Source organism: Typopeltis vanoorti, chromosome 2 (assembly GCF_054136105.1).
Source record: "Typopeltis vanoorti isolate ZY-2024b chromosome 2, IOZ_Tvanoo_1.0, whole genome shotgun sequence".
NCBI classification, from domain to species: Eukaryota; Metazoa; Arthropoda; class Arachnida; order Uropygi; family Thelyphonidae; genus Typopeltis; species Typopeltis vanoorti.
In genome coordinates this window covers 13,482,602-13,500,716 of record NC_143550.1, presented here as the reverse complement: position 1 = coordinate 13,500,716, position 18,115 = coordinate 13,482,602, and the positions used below count along the sequence as shown (strand labels likewise).

Sequence of the window (18,115 nt, the reverse complement as noted above, 5' to 3'; positions counted from 1 at the left end):
ATATTTGTTCTTTAAATCATGTTTTTACTGTGCATCAATTATGTGAATAAATAATAACAACAACAACAACTAGAAGGCTGGCCACGTGGTTAGTGTACACGCACTCCAACCAACAGGCTACTGGTTCAAATCCCTCCTTGGGCATGGATGTTTGCGATTGTCTTATAAACTAATTATTACTATTTATTATTATTAGTCATCCATAGCCATAACACAGTTTTTTTAATGTCTGAAAATAGTGTGGTTCGACGATCGATTTTCTTGAGTTTACGGGACGAAAAACCCGAGTTTCCGGGAGAAAAAACCCACTTACCCTGGTTTGTTATTATTATTCTTATGGGATACTCCATGAAGTCCTTAGACTTATCGAGGGAGACTCTAAACATTATGCCAAACACTATCCAACATTTGTGTATCATACTTTGCTTCAGTGGCATTGCTACAGCTTTTGCTACCCCTCTCAATACACACCAAAAATACTACAAAAAGTCAAAACAACATATAGGATAATGTTCAAAGTACTTCCCGGGGCGGATTCCCTCCTCATGCCCCCTAGCTACGCCATTGCTTTGAACTCAATCACAGTCATGGCACCCACAACTGTCTCTGGAAACCTATTCCACTCATTTACCTCTCTCTAAACAAAAACATCTAGTTCAAACGCTTTTTCCGCCTGTCAACCAGTTTCTGTAACCCACAAATCTTTAACATGTTCTCGTAAGTTTCGTTTCATAGACCATCTTGGTCACTCGCCTCTGCATCTTCTTCATCTTTTCCTCATCACAAGAAACTTAAGTGACCAGTTCTGCAGAACCCCACTGTTCACAGGTCTACTCTTATACTCTATTCCTGAATAACCTACTCTCTGATATCTCTCCATGAATCACCCTCCTATCCATCCTCATGTGCTGCAGTGCACTGATTAGAATTCCATGTGGTATCCAGTTAAAGGTTTTTGCAAAGTCCAGCATTATCACTGTAAACACATTATCTTTATCCGACTCAGTTGTCACTAAATACGTGAGCGAGTTACTGAGGCATGACATATCCTTCACAAAACCATGTTTTCCCCAAACAGTAACCCATTATCCTCTATTCTTGTATGTTGCTCTTGACCAACTTCTCCAGTATTTTGACAATTCCTGATATGGTGATTGGCTCGTAATTTGCTGCATTAGTCTTGTAGCCTTCTTTATGCAATGGGGTTATTTCTCCCACTTTCCACCCATTTGGGACTAACCCAGAGCTGAGATCTGGTCTAATCCCATAGCTGTATCCACATCAAGTTCTGTTATATGCATGCTTCTCCATTTCATTAACCTCAGTTCCCATATGTCTTTGCCACTCGTTATTCTTATGGGATTAGATATCTCCACCTGGATGATATATCCTTACAAAAAATTCACTTAGTAATTCTTCTATTTCGACTGACCCAGTTACCTCCCTACCATTGGCATTCATTAAAATAATTCTGCTATAAACATTCTTCCTTTTACTTGCAACATATCGAAAGAAGTGTTTGGGATTATCTTTGGCCTGACACTGCTAATTTCCTTTCAAAATTTGCTTTTGTCTTTCTTACCACACTGGTTCTCCTTCTGGCCTGTGCTTTGTACAGCTACCTACTGGTCACCATTCTCCTTGAATTCCCTCCACTTTTTTTTTTCAGCTTCAGCTTACTGATGATATTCATCCATTTAACTGCCACTTGATTTACTCTCCTGACTTTACATATGCAGTCTGCCATTACTACCCCCAAACACTTGTTTACCGCTTCCCATGCACAATCAGCATCAAACCCTTTCAGTTTCACATGTCGCAGCAGTATTCCAAGCAATATTCTAAGCTTGTCATATTCAGCAGCCCTGTAGTTCCACATATACACTGTCCCTCTTAACTGAAAATTGTACATATTTAGTCACTTCCCAGGTCACGACAATATGATTACTCTCACCAATTGGTGGCAACGCGGTCATATTGGTTATAGACAAATTATTTAATGCAATTACTAGATATAACTTCTGAAACCAAAACTATGTTCCATCACATGCTGTTCGGGTAATTATTACTTAGTAACTGCATAAATTCCATTTCCTTCCTCCCATGTGTCCTCTCCTCCTTCCGATCTGTTTCCATAGTTAAAATTTCCCATTATAATTACCCGCTCTCCACTCATTGAGCTTTGTTTTGCCAATGTGCATCTAACTGTATATTTTGCTCTGCTTGCCTCTATTTCATACCAGATAGCTACAAATGTTCATTTTCCCTGGCCAGCATTGAACTTCTACTCTCTTTGGTTGCAGTTCATCGGCTGTGATCAATAACACCATCCTCCATTCTTTCTCTCTATCCTTTCTGAACGCACTATACCTTTCACATTCTATTAAACTAAATATATATCATTTTCTATCAGCTATGTCTCATTAATGCCAATAATCTTTGGCCAGGATGAACCAACTAACCCAAACTCCTCCCCTTGTTCTGAATGCTCCTGGCATTAGTGTACATAAAGTGCAAAAAACCCCTTAGACCCACCGCTATCCTAACACTTTATGCTAGCTGTCCCATTGTGGTTTGTTGCCAGTGGTACTAACCTCGGAATTTTATGCACATTCATTTAACTGCCTCTCTGATATCAGTTTCCACTCAACAGCTTTTCCTGATTTTGCACATCCACTTTCATTTTATTCAACTACACTTAATAACAGTAGCAACCGCAATTATGTATAATGTATAATGCTTCTAAGAACTGCGAAATACTACAAAAAAAAAAAAAAAGTTTATAACTCTCATGGCTGTTTGCAGAAAAATTTCCAGATGGGACACAAGCTTGGAGACAAATAATTACATCACTAAATTTTTATTTAATTATTTAATTAAAATAAAATAAATAAGTAATTAATAATTAAAATCAATAATTAAAAATAAATATAATAACTCCATATCATAGAGTTTTATAAATCCTAATTCTTCTCTTATATTTTTATTTTTGTCAACAAACCTAATGCCAAGTGAAAGCTGCTCTACCTCAACAATATTCGTCTAAAAGTTAAAATTGAAAATCCAATAGAATTATTTGCGCCAGATACAATGCTTTCTCGTATTTCCATTTCACAAAGTTCTATTAGTTGATGTTCAGTTCTTACAGAAGTGTACCGGGCATTTTCAGGAGCTTTCATCAAATGATCTTTTAAAATTAAGTCTCCCGTTTCGATTCGAAATCGAAATAAATCATGTAAATTTCCAGAATCATTCATTTTCCTCGTAATGACAAATCATGTGTGGCACGAAAAACAATGGCTGATAAAATATAACCTAATTTAATTCTATTGGATTCTATAGTTTTTTTGCATTGATTTTTTCAATTTGACAAATTATAGCCTTTTCTGGATGTTTGTGGATTGTTATAAAATCCTGTGCATCAATAGCAGCTTTGTTGTACCATTGAGATGACATGTGATTTCTGGCGGCTTGGTTAAAATCTTTATATTTTATAAATGGAGTTTTTATAAATGTGCCTTGACAGACTCGTAGTTTGTGTTTGTACTTTTGGTACAAACAAAACGCAATATTTGCAAAACGCACCTTTTTATAGTTTTGAATAACACAACTATGGTGAGTATTCCTCTAACTAAACAAATCTAAACTGTCTCTTTCCAGAAGAATCTTTTTTGAAATCATGGTCCTTGTTAGAAACATAAGTATTAGAAAGGATTTCAAATTTTAAAGTTGGTGTTATAGCTGAAACTCGAACGTAAGAACCATATTCTATTCTAATAAATTATTTAATGAAATTGACTCAACAGAGTCATTTTGAATCGATGTTCCAGGAATCAGATCAACTTGTGTATCCGAAGGCCATTGGCATTCAGAGAAAATTTTCCAGGGGTACAGGGAAAAGCTTGGAGAGACATCGATGAATTTTTATTTAATTATTATTATTTTTTCACAAGTAGATTGTAGAACTACATGTACTTACCTTTTAAAAATGTATTTTTCTTTATAAATTTGTTTCACTATAAATTTACAATTTACACTTCACTCAGTAACTCTCTAGACACAGAGGGCAAACGAACTGGTCGCTGTTCACAACGATAATGAACATTTTTTTCACAATTCAGAAAAAGATGAGCCAAAAACAGCCACACATGTGACGAAAGAGGGCCGAAACTGGCCAACCCGTAATAAAATTTGAAGACGGACAAAACTTCTCATAGTCGAGGGTGTACATATCTCAATCACTTTTACGATTATAATTTGCGGAATTTTTTACTCGATCCCAGGTTGGGAAAATGCTCCGTTTTTCCCCCTCTGCGGACGTATCAGAATTTCTAATCATATCGGTTATGCACTTCAGGGAAAAGAAAATTGCTTTGACTTCATGAAAAAAAACTTTAAGTGAAAGCCGAAAGATGGCACTGTTGTCAGAATTCGTGTGTATCTGTCGAAGTTCTTTGATGTTAGGCGATGCTTATTAAACGTACTATAAACAGTTGAATGCTATGAAAAAAAGTATAATTTAGAATACCTTAAAGGGTTAAAGAAGACGATATATGGATCAGCATAAAGCGATATCACTCCAGCTTCAAGCACGAGAAAATGTAGAAGAATTGCAGGATTACCTCCGCGACTTAAATAATTGGGAAAAAGAAATGAAACAAAAAGATGAAGAATTACGTAAAAAACGGTTAGCATTGGAACCTGTAAGTGCTGAAGGCGTATTTTAAAATATTTATTTTTACATTAAACTTGAATATTTGTCGATATAGTTTTAATTTATGCTGAAGGAAAGATCTATATGACTATACTGTTATTTGTAAACACAAATTACTCTTAAAGTGCAAAATATTCCATGAAGCAGTAATTTGTAAGAATACTAATTATTTTTATTCAGGTGCTGATTTCAACATTTATTTTACTTATGTCAGCAGATTGTGGTCTTGGATGTAAGAAGATGCTATTTTCGATTTAAGATGGGATGCGACGGTATTTCTGCTAATATTAATCCAATGAGAAGAAGAAAACAGCAGTAGAACGAAATCAATATCCTCGAGGGCAGATATTCTTGATTATCATACAACTACTGTCCCCAGTTAAAATTTCGAATTATCAACTACAAAGACTCTTCAAATACTTATTCATTAAAATTTTTTTAGCTCTACAGTATTTTCACGAATGCTTATTTCAGTAATTAATACCGATTCACTAAAAAAAGATATTTATGCACTTCTAGAAAAATGTAATCTATTTTTGTTATAATTTAATCTTATTGACATCATTCCATGCAGGAATAACTACCTGTTAATCTTGTCACTCTCACCCTGGTATTTCCTTCCCTGTAAGATCAGCATTCTTTCAAGAAGAAGAGCTGTAAATTTTACTTAATGCCTAAATGATTTAATATTCTTTTTTCATCATGGGAGAAGACGTTTCAGTAATTAAAATAATAAACGTTCACTACCACTGTATGGTAGACAGTTTACATCCAATATAATATGAAGCATTTCATTATTCAAGTAAATGCTTGACTATTTCTCCCCTTGCTTGATAATATATATCTCATACCAGCATGATGTATTATATTCCACATATGCCTCTAGTCTTCTCCAGTTTTACACCATTGATGTTTTTCTTCTAGTCTTTACACTTATTAAAATATATTGAAAAGTTCACCCTGTATGTAGTTGCTAATACTGAATTACTGCTATCATGTATAAGTGATATATATATATATATATATATATATATTTTTTTTTTTTTTTATGCTTGATTTCTTATTTATATATGTCACTGCTCACAAGAGTTTGCAAAACTTACAACAGATCACTGCCATGCAGTCTGCACGGTTAGCCTAGTGGCTATGTGCTTCGCAACCATATGCCTGGGGAGGAGTGTTCTGGGTTCGATTCCCATCGCTGACGTGAGGAGCTTAAGGATCTTCCTCAGCCATAGCCAAGTTAGCCGGTCTTGGGCATGGACAGCAAGGTTTTTTCCCCTAGTTTATTTGGGATTTTTCATCCAAGCAGGCAAACCGACCCCGTGAACACACGGATCTACAGCCATAAATACTTAACCCCCCCCCCATGAGGGGGCTCAACTCACCCTAATATGGACAGGGGAGAAAAGGGAGGAAACTCCATATGAATAAATAACTAAAAACTGCCATGCATATGTAGAATTTTTGATTATTATTATTATAAAAACCTGGAGTCAAGACTCATCGAGGGAGGCAGTAGTAAAAAGCATTCTAACAAAGATAATGTTTATTATACCCAGGGGCGCACCAGTAGTGTCTGGCACCTGTGTGCAAAACTTTAGTTGGTGCCCCTATCCCCCCCCCCCCTCCAATAAAAAAATCACTTTAAAAAAAGTTTTTTTTTTTTTCCAAGTATTTTCTCCTCTTTGGCACCTGTATGCATCGCACACATGGCTGGCTAGCCCCTGATTATACCTCATCTTAAATTGGTTAAATGTTTGCATACCAATCACCTCATTTGGCAATAAATTCCACTCACCAACTACTCTCCATGCAAAAAAAAAAAAAAAAGTCATGCCACACCTTTATACAACTTCCAAGAATGACCTCTTGTCTCTGTCCCCTTTCCTCCTTCAACCTTCCTTTTGAAAAATATCCTGGGCATCTATTAGATAAACACCCCTTAACAATTTATGTTTTAATCATATCACTCCTCTTCTGCCTATTGACTAGCATCTGTAATTTATATTCTCCCAAACTGTCTTCATAATCTTGTTTGTTTGTTAGTAATATTCTGTTCACTGTTAAAAAGGATTTAATAAATATTGTGATTTTATAATCAAATTTAACAGACATCATTTGCTTTTTGAACCTTTCGTATTCTTAAACCTTTTTTGCATTTACCATTTTTTTTGTACTGTGCAAGCCTTGAGTTAGTCAATTAATTAATAAGTTAGTAATTGCCTACCAGTTTCACTAGAAACTGACTAGCGAAACCGGTAGGCAATATTGTACGAATTAAATATCTATGGTCAGTTTATCAATAAGTCTTATATTTTTTAAACATCATTTGCCTTTTTAAATTGCAACAGATTTAAATGTGATTGATAGCTGATGAGAATATAGCCTTTGGGATGAATCTTGGTTATTCTGAATATTCATATATTCAGACTTAATTAAATTTTTTCTTGGATACTCTGTAGGGAAATTCCAATATAATTTTCATATTCAGTTTCTTTCCCTTTATTATAAATTGCAACAACAAGATCTCTGCTCCAGTCATCTGAAATTTAACCATCTCTGTCCAAGATTCTGAATTATGGAGTAGCCATTGTAAAACATGTATACATTTATACTTCTATATTTAAGGTCAAATATACTTCTTTGATTGGGGAGAAGTGCTATCCAAGCAGCAAAAACATTATCTGGTTCAGACTGTGGGACAGATCATGAAGCAAAGGAATCAAAGATAATAAAGGTGATTTAAAACTGATATTTTAGATGTCTAGAGTAATTAATTAAAAAAATGTAACTTCACATATAGCTCCAACAAAGGCTGGAGCCATGTGTGAATAGGGAAATGCCACAAGAACAGGCAGGCTTTTGGAGAGGCAGAGAAACTAGAGACCAAATAGCAAACATGAGATGGATTATGGAAAGAACAAGAGAATTTCAGAATCAAGTATTCATATGTTTTATTGAATATAAGGATGCTTTTGATTGCACATGGATATAACAGACTGATTGTAATGAGATTAATAGGAGTACCTGAGCATCTAATCTTGATATGACAGCTATATGATAACCAAGAAGCTTCAGTAAAGAGAGTGGAAGTACAACACAAACAGGGAAACGGGGGGGGGGGAGTCAGAGTGGATGGGGGAGACACTTTAGGAAACATGCAGATGCTGGATTCAGAGGTGAATGTTTGAGTGGGCAAACACAGATTGAGATGGCCTGGGATGGGAAGGGAGAGTTTGAGTGTAAGAAAAGCCGTAGAATTGGTGATAATATAGAGGAAGTGACTGGGGAAGGTATTGAAGAGTCACATTGGAGAAGTGATGTTTGTAGGACTTGTAGAACCAGTAATGATTTCTTATGTTTATTTACTAATGCTAGAAGTATTCAAAATAAGGGGAATGAAATTGGACTTGTGGAACCAGTAATGATTTCTTATGTTTATTTACTAATGCTAGAAGTATTCAAAATAAGGGGAATAAAATTGTTTCTTTGCTTGAGGTTATTCACCCCAAAATTGTTGGTATAAGCGAGACGTGGTTAGATGACAATGACATCCTGACAGGAATAGAGATGAATGGATGTGATATTTTTCATGAAATCAGACAGGAAAGAGGAAGAGGAGTGCTGTTGATGATAGCAGATGAATTGTGCCCATCTAAGGTGGATTTGCAAGGTACAAGTGGCGGCCACGGTTTTGAGGCAATATGGTGTGAGGTAGAGGTAAACAGGATGAAAGATTTAGTTGGGTGTTGCCATAGACCTGGTAATATGAAGAGTAATGAGAAGAAAATGTATAGGCAAATTGGCCTAGCTTGCAAGAAATAAGTGATCATTATGGGCGACTTTAATTATGATAATATAGACTGGAATCAAGAGACTGCATCTAGGTTTTATCAGATGATGTTATTATAAATGAGGTGTCAAATCTTCCACCAATTGGTGAGAGTGACCATGAGGTGATCACTTGCAGGGTGGCCAGTCATTTGAGGACGTCTGTTAGAAAGGGATGTATGTGGAATTATAAGACTGGTAATTATGAAAAGCTCAGGAAATAGCTTGCAATAATAAATTGGAAAGAGGAATTAGATGGAAAGGATATAAATGCTGTTTGGGTCCTACTCAAGAACTATTTGGTGGAAGCAATATCAGAATCTATTCCGAAGGTTAAGTAGGCAAATTGAGCAGGTGTGAAATGGATGAATCAAGAGATAAGTTTTGCAATCTGGAAGTAGAAGGTATTATGGAAGAAACACAAGATGAGTAGTTATAACAACTACTCATCTGTGTTTGTTGAGTAGTTATAACTACTCAACAAACAACTACTCAGTTGCATGAGAAGTACAAAGAATAGGCGAGGAAGGTGACTCACGTGATAGGTTAGCAAAAGTGCAGTATGAGCAGCAGTTAGCTAAAGCAGCCAAAAAGAATCCTGAGGATTTTTTTTCGATATGTGACCAGTAGAAGAATGATTATGTTAGGATGGGATTGATTGGTGAAAATGGAGGAACAATAACCGCTGCAGAGGATATAGTTAAGATATTTAATGAGCAATTTATAAAGGTATTTCATTCTTACGAATGCGACATCATGCCAAACTTGAAAGTAGTGGAAAAGGAGGATGAAGAACTGTTAGTTAATGAACAGGACGTATATGAGGAATTGAATAGACTTGGTGTAAATAAGGCTGTGGGAATTGATGCTATTTCACCACATGTTTTGAGGGAATGTTCCAGAGAGTTAACAACAGTTTTTACATATCTTTTCAACATGCGTCTTTCACCAAGTCAAGTTCCAAAAGGAGTGGAAAGAGGATCAAATTGTTCCAATTCATATGGGAGGTGATAAAAGTAGGGCTTTGAATTATAGACCAGTCTGTGTGTCTGGAGTTGTGGTTAAGGTATTAGAGAAGTTAGTTAGGACTAAGATTCAGAATTAGGTTGACAACGGAAAATACTCTTTGACAGCCATCATGGATTTACTAACGGAAGATCGTGCTTTAGCAATCTACTTACTTTTTATAATAAAATGTTGGATTAGAGTGTTGCATATACAGTGGTATATTTAGATTTTGCAAAGGCATTTGATAAATTGCCACATGACAAGCTGGTAATTAAATTGGAACAGATGGGGCTGAACAGTGGAATAGTTTGCTGGATTGGAGATTGGCTGTCTGATAGGTATCAGCGAGCTGTCTATGGAGGAGCAATATCCCAGAAGAAATAAGTTGCTAGTGGTGTACCCTAAGGGTCTGTTTTGGGTCCATTGATGTTTAATTTGTATATAAATGATATTTGGAGAGGTCCGAATGGTGATATGCAGTTGTTCGCAGATGATGCAAAGTTGGCGAGAGCTATCAGGAGTAGAGCGGATGCTATAGCTTTGCAAGAGGACTTGAATACACTGGCTGAATGGAATAATGAGTGGGGATGTCAATTAAATGTTGCAAACTGTAAGGTTTTGAAATTTGGGAAGCAGAGACTAGATTTAGAGTACACAATTGGTGGAAATATCTTGAAAGTGGTAGATGAGATGAGAGATCTGGGAGTGATTGTAGACAAGGACCTAAAATTTCGGGGATGTTACTAAAATTGTGAGGACAACACAGTGGATAATGGGAATGATGGAGGTCACTGACATATTGACCTTGTAGAAGTAAGGATGTTATGGTTCCCTTGTATAAGACTTTGATCAGGCCACATATGGATTATTGTACACAGATTTGGTCACCTGATTTTCAAAAAATATGAAGATATATTGGAAAAGATTCAGAGACGAATGACTAAGGTAGTTTCTGGTCTCTGGACTGTTGAGTATGAAGACATATTGACCAAATGCAATTTGTAGAAATTGGTGGATAGAAGGAGGGAGGGGGATATGATCGAGACCTATAAGCTGTTAAGAGGTTATCACAAGATTAATGTCGGGGAGGTTTTGCACAGAATGGGTGAAGATAGGAAGAGAACAAGAGGTCATCCCTGGAAGCTGTATAAGGAGAGTGTGAGCAAGGGAGTAAGGAGCAGGTTTTTTTCTGCATGGAGAATGGTGAGCGCAGAGACAGTGAATATATTTAAGGCATGGTATGATAAACTGTATAACAGTGGACCTCCCACGATGAGTCTTTGGAGAGTTTTTATAATAATAATAATAATAGCAGGCTTTGGAGAAACAGTGTTCGAGTGGAAAAAAGGGTACAGCAGGGTTATATACTGTTGCCCTATCTTTTTAATATTTATAGTGAATATATTATGAGAATGGCTAACTTAGACAAAGATTCACTGGAATTAAGATTAGTGGCAGGAAAATAATCCTCATAGCAGAAACTAAGGAAGATCTGGATTGGTTGATTCTATTGGTTAAGAATGAAAGTAACAAAGCTGGCGTTAAGTGATGGCTTCTGGCAATTTAAATGAATTTATAATAGAGGGTGATAAAATAGAAAATGTGAAGATGAAATTAAAAAAAGGATGGTCAGAAGGATCGAGACAAAGATTGGTAGAGCCTCTGCTACTAATGGCTCACGCAAAAAGTTAAGCAAGTTTGAGCGCGGTTAGTAGTTGGAAGGAGATCAGTCGTTTGATGCTGATAGCACATTCTCCCTCGATGAGTCTTTGGACTCCCTGGAGGTGTCACTTAATAATAATAATAGTCAAGGGAAAAATAGCTATGTTAATCCTGACAAAATTTATGAAAGTTAGAGGTGTGTGAGTAAGACTATGAAAATTGGAATTGCCAAAGCAGTGGTATTTCTAGTAGAAAGGGAATTGATTCATTTGAATTATGGGTGTGGAGGAAACTATTAAGAGTCCCATGGACTGCAAGAATGACCAATAAGAAGATTCTAGAGTATAAAGACATAATGCTCCTTGGAGGTGATGAACTAAGCAGAAATTGATGTACTTTGGACATATTATGTGAGCTGATGAATCATTGGAAAAGACATGTCGGGGAAGGTTGAGGGAATAAGGAGAGGAAGACCACAAAAGAATTGGATGGACAACATAAAAGAACTTACACAACTTGAACCTACAATTGCTGAAAGAAAGTACAAGAGGTCGAGTGGGATGGACAGCCTTTGTGCACAAGATCACCAGTAGTCGAAAACGACTGGATGGCACATAACGACATACTTTTTTTGACAGCTCAGGTTTCTAATGAGTTTTCTCCTGCTGTATATTCTGAATAATACTCATGATTTAATTCTTCCTCTATATTTTCTCTCACAGTTATGTTACTGACAACTTCATTTAAATTTCTTTAGGTAATTACTCTAGACATCTAAAATATCAGTTTTAAATCACCTTTATCATCTTTGATTCATTTTGAAGTACTCTTTTCTGCATTTTGTAGTAATTTCAAAAACATTATTTCATCTCTGTTATATATTTTGTTTTCTATATTCTTCTAAAATTTTTCTATGACTTCTGTTTAAGCTATTTTTATGTGTAACTTAGCTTTTTTACATTTTTTTTTATTTTTATATCCTCTAAGATCATAGGTAAGTCAGCTTAGCTGACTTACGTAATAATAATAATAAAGAGTAATAAACTCTTTAGTTTCATGCCTTCAGTCTATTCCTTACAGTTGTGATATTTTCATTATATGTCTCTGCATCCTCTCCAAGGCTTTTTTTATCCCCTTCCAGTCTATATCGGTGACTGTATCTGATCACAGAAATTCAGATGAGATCTGATCAAAGCTTCATACAATTGGATCACCACCTTTATATCTGATCACTACCCTCTTCAGTATTACAGCAGTTCTCTGAGTTGTCTTCACAACCTTTGCATTATGCCCTTTGAACCTCAGATTTCTATTTGCAATCACCCAAGATCTCTTGCTTCCTTCATTTCTTCCAGGTTATCTCCACCAAGTGAGTATGAAGCATCCCTGTGGATCCCAAATGGATTTCAATATCTTACATTTAGTTGCATTAAACTGACATCCGTATTCATTGCCCACCTTTCCAGCTTATTAAAATCCTCTTGAAGAGCCAAAACACCATCATCACTGTTACTGATAACGTTTCAAAGCTTCACATAACCTGTAAACAACTATACATCTTCCTGTAGTCCAGTGATATATATTATTGACACAAAGACCGAATAGTAATGGTCCTGTTACTGAATTCTGTGGAAGTCTACTTGTAATCTTTCTACTCCCTGATGCCGCTTTCTTATATACAACTTTGTGATAACCCTCAGAAAATCCAGTTAGCAATCCAATCCAGTCAACTAACCTGATATTCCATATGTTTCAACTTAAAAATTCAACTTATTATCTGTCAAATGCCTTTAAAAAAAAAGTGTATGCCTTATCCTCATCCACTGCTCTTGTTACTGTATTGTAAAAGGCAACAAGATTGCCCCTTAACAAATCCACACTGGCCTGCATAAATAATGTTGCTGTCATCTGCCTGATTCTGAATATGATTTCTTACCAGTTTCTCCAAAATTAGAAGAAATACAATCTAGCCAATAATTTGATACCTCCTGTGTACTACCACCTGCATACTGTGTTGTTATCTTACCTGTCTTCCACTCTAGGAATGTGCCTTATTCCAAGGCTTTCATTAAACAGCCAAGTCACATGGCACGGTCAGTTCCATAGTGCATTCCCTTAAAACATGTGACAAAATTGTATCCTGTTCCTCTTCATTCACTTCTAATCCTTACTTATCCTTCTATGAATAAAGCCTGCTTTACTAATAAGATGGAACAGTCTAATAAAGTGATCATGAAATAGCTCAACTATGTCCACAATTCAGCAAGGTTCACAATCATTTCTTCTCCTACTGACGACATAATGAAACAACACCTTCTAATTCTACTGGAAATGCAGAAGTAGTCTCTTCTTATATTCTAAATTTTCTCTCTTTACTAGCCTTGTAAGGAGAGAAAAGTTAGCTTCCTAGCCCGAGTCTTATATTCCTTCTTCATGCAACTGTGCTCTACCCCTCTCTTATGCCTTCCATAATTTCTCTTTCATCTGCGATGACCAATTTTTCAGTCCATTTTGACTCCAAATCTTTGTCAGCCATTGCTGTCAACAATTTTTTCTTAAGTATTTTCCTTGCACAACTGACATCTCTTCCTTCAAATTCTTTCATCCATTGTACTGCTCCAAGCTAGTTTCTAAGTCTGTGATAGTTGCCTGCCTTATAATTCCATATTACTTTCTTCTGCCTTGATACTTCTACATGTTTATTCATTCTCTAAGTCAGGACTGCATAGTCACTCTCACCAACTTGGGGAGGGCAGGGGAGGCATGACATCCCAGGCAGAATCAGATCCTCTAATGTTATGATCAAGTCCAAAACTCTTGATCTTTGTGTTTGCTCCATTACATGCTGCCTAAGACAGTTGTCCTTCAAGAAGTCCAACAATTCTGTTCCTTCAGTACTGTGCACTGCTTTCTCTGTCCAGTTTATATCATTGTACTATATATTGAAAATAATTTTGGGTATAGTTGAAGTCCCTTGTGCTGATCACTCCCTCTGCACTTGCCAGATTAATTTACCTAAGCATGCTCATCATCATCTGTATTTTCTAGTCTGTAGCAACATCTCACTAAATATCTTGTCTTATAAATTTTTTTCTCACACCATATGTGCTCAAACCCATTGATGTCATTTTCACTCTCATTCTCTAACCAGGATGCAATCATCTCTTATAATGATATCACATTTACTTTCTCTGTTCTGTCGAAATATATTATGTATCCTTCGATTTCTATCCCTGTTGAAACATCTTTCTCAGCAAAAGTTTTACTGTTACCAACAATCTGGAGAGACCGAGTCAGTGAATGCTACAGACTTCTCTTTATTCTGAATGTCTATGGGATTTGTATGCTGAAGAACTAGTACATTGCTGTTCATATAGTTATTACTCCCTTCATACTCCACTTGGTTCTGCCATATAGTCTATACCCATCTAATTTCTCAAGCCACTGTTAAAATACATGTAGATCTGTTACAATACATGAAGGCTTCTCAACAGCATTTCACTGTAGTACATTTCTACTTTTGAATTCCTTTCAAAATGAAATGAAATTTCCACTTCAAATTCACAGAGTTTGTTCTTCCTTTTTATTTCTTTCATTTTTACTGTTACCCCACTGGAATGACCTTTCCTCTTGTGCATTTCTTAGAAGTCTTGTGCATTTTTCAGAAATCTGTTTACAATTTGCTTCTTTTCCTTAATTTTCTGCTTATTCAAAGTATCACTGTACTATATTTTGAAAATAATCTTGGGTATGAGATTGCAATAAAAATGTCATGTTTTGATGAATAGGATAGTAGCACTGATAACCGGGGCTCCAGAAATCCAATTCCCAAGGGTGAGTTATCAGAGACAAGTGAATTTTCGGCCTCATTCTACATGCATTCAAAATAAATTACCTTACTTTTTGCATAATTAAAATTTTTTTTTTTTTTTTCATTCAGTATTAAGTTATTTGATCACAGCAACCTCCAGTGAATATAAAAGTTATTTTCACTGAGGAGATAGTATCTTTTGTAATTAAAAAGTTGATTCCTTCTTGGATTGTTTGTCTCTGCCAAAAGCCTGGGCTGCTGGGTTTAACAGAAACTAGATTAATACAAGATTTTCAAGTCCTCTTTAAAACGGAGGCATTTAGGTTTCATGAGACATTCAATTCTCTCTCTCTCTCACTCTCTCTCTCTCTCTCTCTCTCACACACACACACACACACACACACACACACACACACACACACACACACACACACACACACACACACACACACACACACACACACACAAAAGCTTGGACACTTTTTTCAGAAATTAACCAAAGTAACATCTCTAGCTGCTTTACACAGAAAGATAGATTCTAAAATACTTGAACACCTGAAGTGACTTTTTAATATATCCTTTTAAAAAGCTGAATTCAATAAGCCATTTACTGAATTCAAAGGCCTAGTATAGTAGAATATCAGAATCACATGAAATGTAAAAAAAATTCTGTTATTTACTGTCGATGAATGTTAATAATCAAAAATTAGTTAAGGAAATCAGTGAGTCTTCTTGTTGATCCTTCTACAGATATTTCAGATGAAGAGAAAATCATCTGTTTTTGAGATGCATATTTTTCTCCATAATTCAGTTGCAGTGTACTTTGATAGATTAGAGATTAAATGAACAAAGTTTTCTTGTCAACAGACTAGTTATTAGTTAGCAGGCATTGAAAGAGAAATAGCACGTAGCATGTGTGTGTGGGGGGGAATTTAATCTTTGTGTTGTAGCTACAATTGTTCTGATTAGTCCCATTGTTACACCAGATTGTTGTTGTCTTACGCATTGCAACAAACTGTTTTTTGTTCTCTGAAGTTACTGGCTAGAATACCAGTGAAATATCAGCAATAAGCCAATAAATTAATTATTTAATTTATTGACTTATAAGAACACATACTTATCAGTCTGTGTTCTAATATATATACTGTCAAAATTAATCAACTTGAATTTGTCTGTTTTAAATTTTATTAACGATGTTCTGGAAATGGATTTCTTTTTGTGTGTGTGTGTGTGTATATATGCGTGCACACATGCGCTTTTTTTTTGTCACAGTTCATACTACGGGCGAGTAAAATTTTTTGTGACCAGTAGATTTGAGTGGTATTCTTAGAGTCCTGCTAATAACTCCCATTATGAGGTTTAAAAATGGCCAGTTCTGTAGAGTTTAGTGCCAGAGGGGGAAAAAAATCATTCTATATCCTTTCCTAGTGAGCTGGAATCTGAAATATTTCATCTAACCAAGTTACACTTGGTTAGATGAAATATTTCATTGTTTTTACATAAAATGCAGTTTTTGCACTTGCTGCACACTTAGGTAATCTACTCCACTGAACAATCACTCTCCATGCAAGAAACCTCTGATATAACACACCTTATTTATACAATGGGGGGGGGGCAGAGGCATAGCTAGAGGGGGGGGGGTGCTGTCTGCCCCAGGCAGCACTTTAAACATATTTTTTAACTTTTGCAGTTAATTCTAAAATACAGTCTCGAGAACTCGGTTCCAACTATTATAATACTATAGCTAATTTTCCTCACAATCGCTGTAAGTGTTGCTAGTTGTGAGAGGAGTTTTTCTAAATAAAATTGATTAAGAATTACCTACATTACTATGAAATAGACTTCGACAATGTCATTGAAACAATGACATTATCGAAGAAAATGTCATTGTTTGACATTGTTGAAAATGACACTGTCGAAGCTAGCAGAAAAGCAAGAAAAATAACATTTTAGAATGTTGAAATTAAAGTTTTACTTCAAAAATAAAGTGTTTTAATTTATTTTAATCTATACGTCGTTTTGACTTTTTGTAGTATTTTTGGTGTGTATTGAGAGGGGCAGCAAACTCAGGGGCCGCCCCAGGCAGCAAAAGCGCTAGCTACACTACTGATGGGGGGGGGGATGACCTTTTGTGTTACCCTTGTCTTCTTTTGCACTATGACAAATGTACAAATCTGGTAAAAACCCTTATGTCTCAATCACAATATGCTACCTCTCCTTATCCACCACTCTCTACCAATGGCATTCCCTCAGTTGTCTTTGTACCCAGCATTCCAGAGACCCAATACTATTTTCAGTGGTGTGCTCCAGAGGGGAGGGGAAGGGTTTTGCTCCCTCCTCCCCCCCCAAAAAGTTTTTCCTAATTAAAATTCATTTTTTTATTTATGTGGTGTCGTGTCTTATATTTCTATACTATTTATGAATTAACGATCATTGCAGATGCTCAATCATAGGTTGTATGCGATGTGTAGTGTGTATTCTCAAATCATCTACTCAACTCCCCTTCCCCAAGATTAAATCCTGAGTGCACTACTGACTACTTACTCTTCTCTTGATGCTTTCCAGAATATTTTCATCACTTGAAAACCAGGTGACTAATTCTGCATGCAGTAATCCAAGAGTGCCTTGGACAGAGGTAAAGAGTGGAACTTTAACTTCTTCTATATGTCATTGTCATAATTCTTTGTGTTGTTCTCACATTTGTAGCATTCTCTTCAGGGTACTGTTTTCCCATACACAACATGCCCATACCTACCAGGTAGTAGATTCCTATTCATGTCACTAATTTGTTATCTAACCCCATCTGACTCAATTTAAACATCAACTCTTCATGTGGAAATTTATCATATTTTTGGATAGTCTAAATATACTATTTTACATGCATCTCCCTGGTCCAGTACATTTGTCACCTACTTTAATATATATAAGTAGATATTGTTCCTCAGATTTTCACCATTATGAATAGTTCTTTTGATATCTTAAATTACATTATTAAAGTGGAATGGATGTTACTGCTGATTTTTTATATCTTAGCAATGGATGAATATATCATCCAAGGCCCACTTTTAATTCACATTTGGATTTTA

At 35.9% G+C, this 18,115-nt stretch overlaps 1 protein-coding gene across 1 annotated transcript in view; it reads left to right on the top strand.

Annotated features, from left to right (window-relative positions):
- The first annotated feature begins 4,459 nt into the window (after window positions 1–4,459).
- spag (RNA polymerase II-associated protein spaghetti) overlaps window positions 4,460–18,115 on the top strand; it is a 118,608-nt gene continuing 104,952 nt past the window's right edge. Inside the window, exon 1 of the mRNA XM_090403619.1 lies at window positions 4,460–4,703. Coding sequence (XP_090259745.1) covers window positions 4,554–4,703 — 150 coding nt within the window. The 5' untranslated portion in view covers window positions 4,460–4,553. The remainder of the gene's footprint in view (window positions 4,704–18,115) is intronic.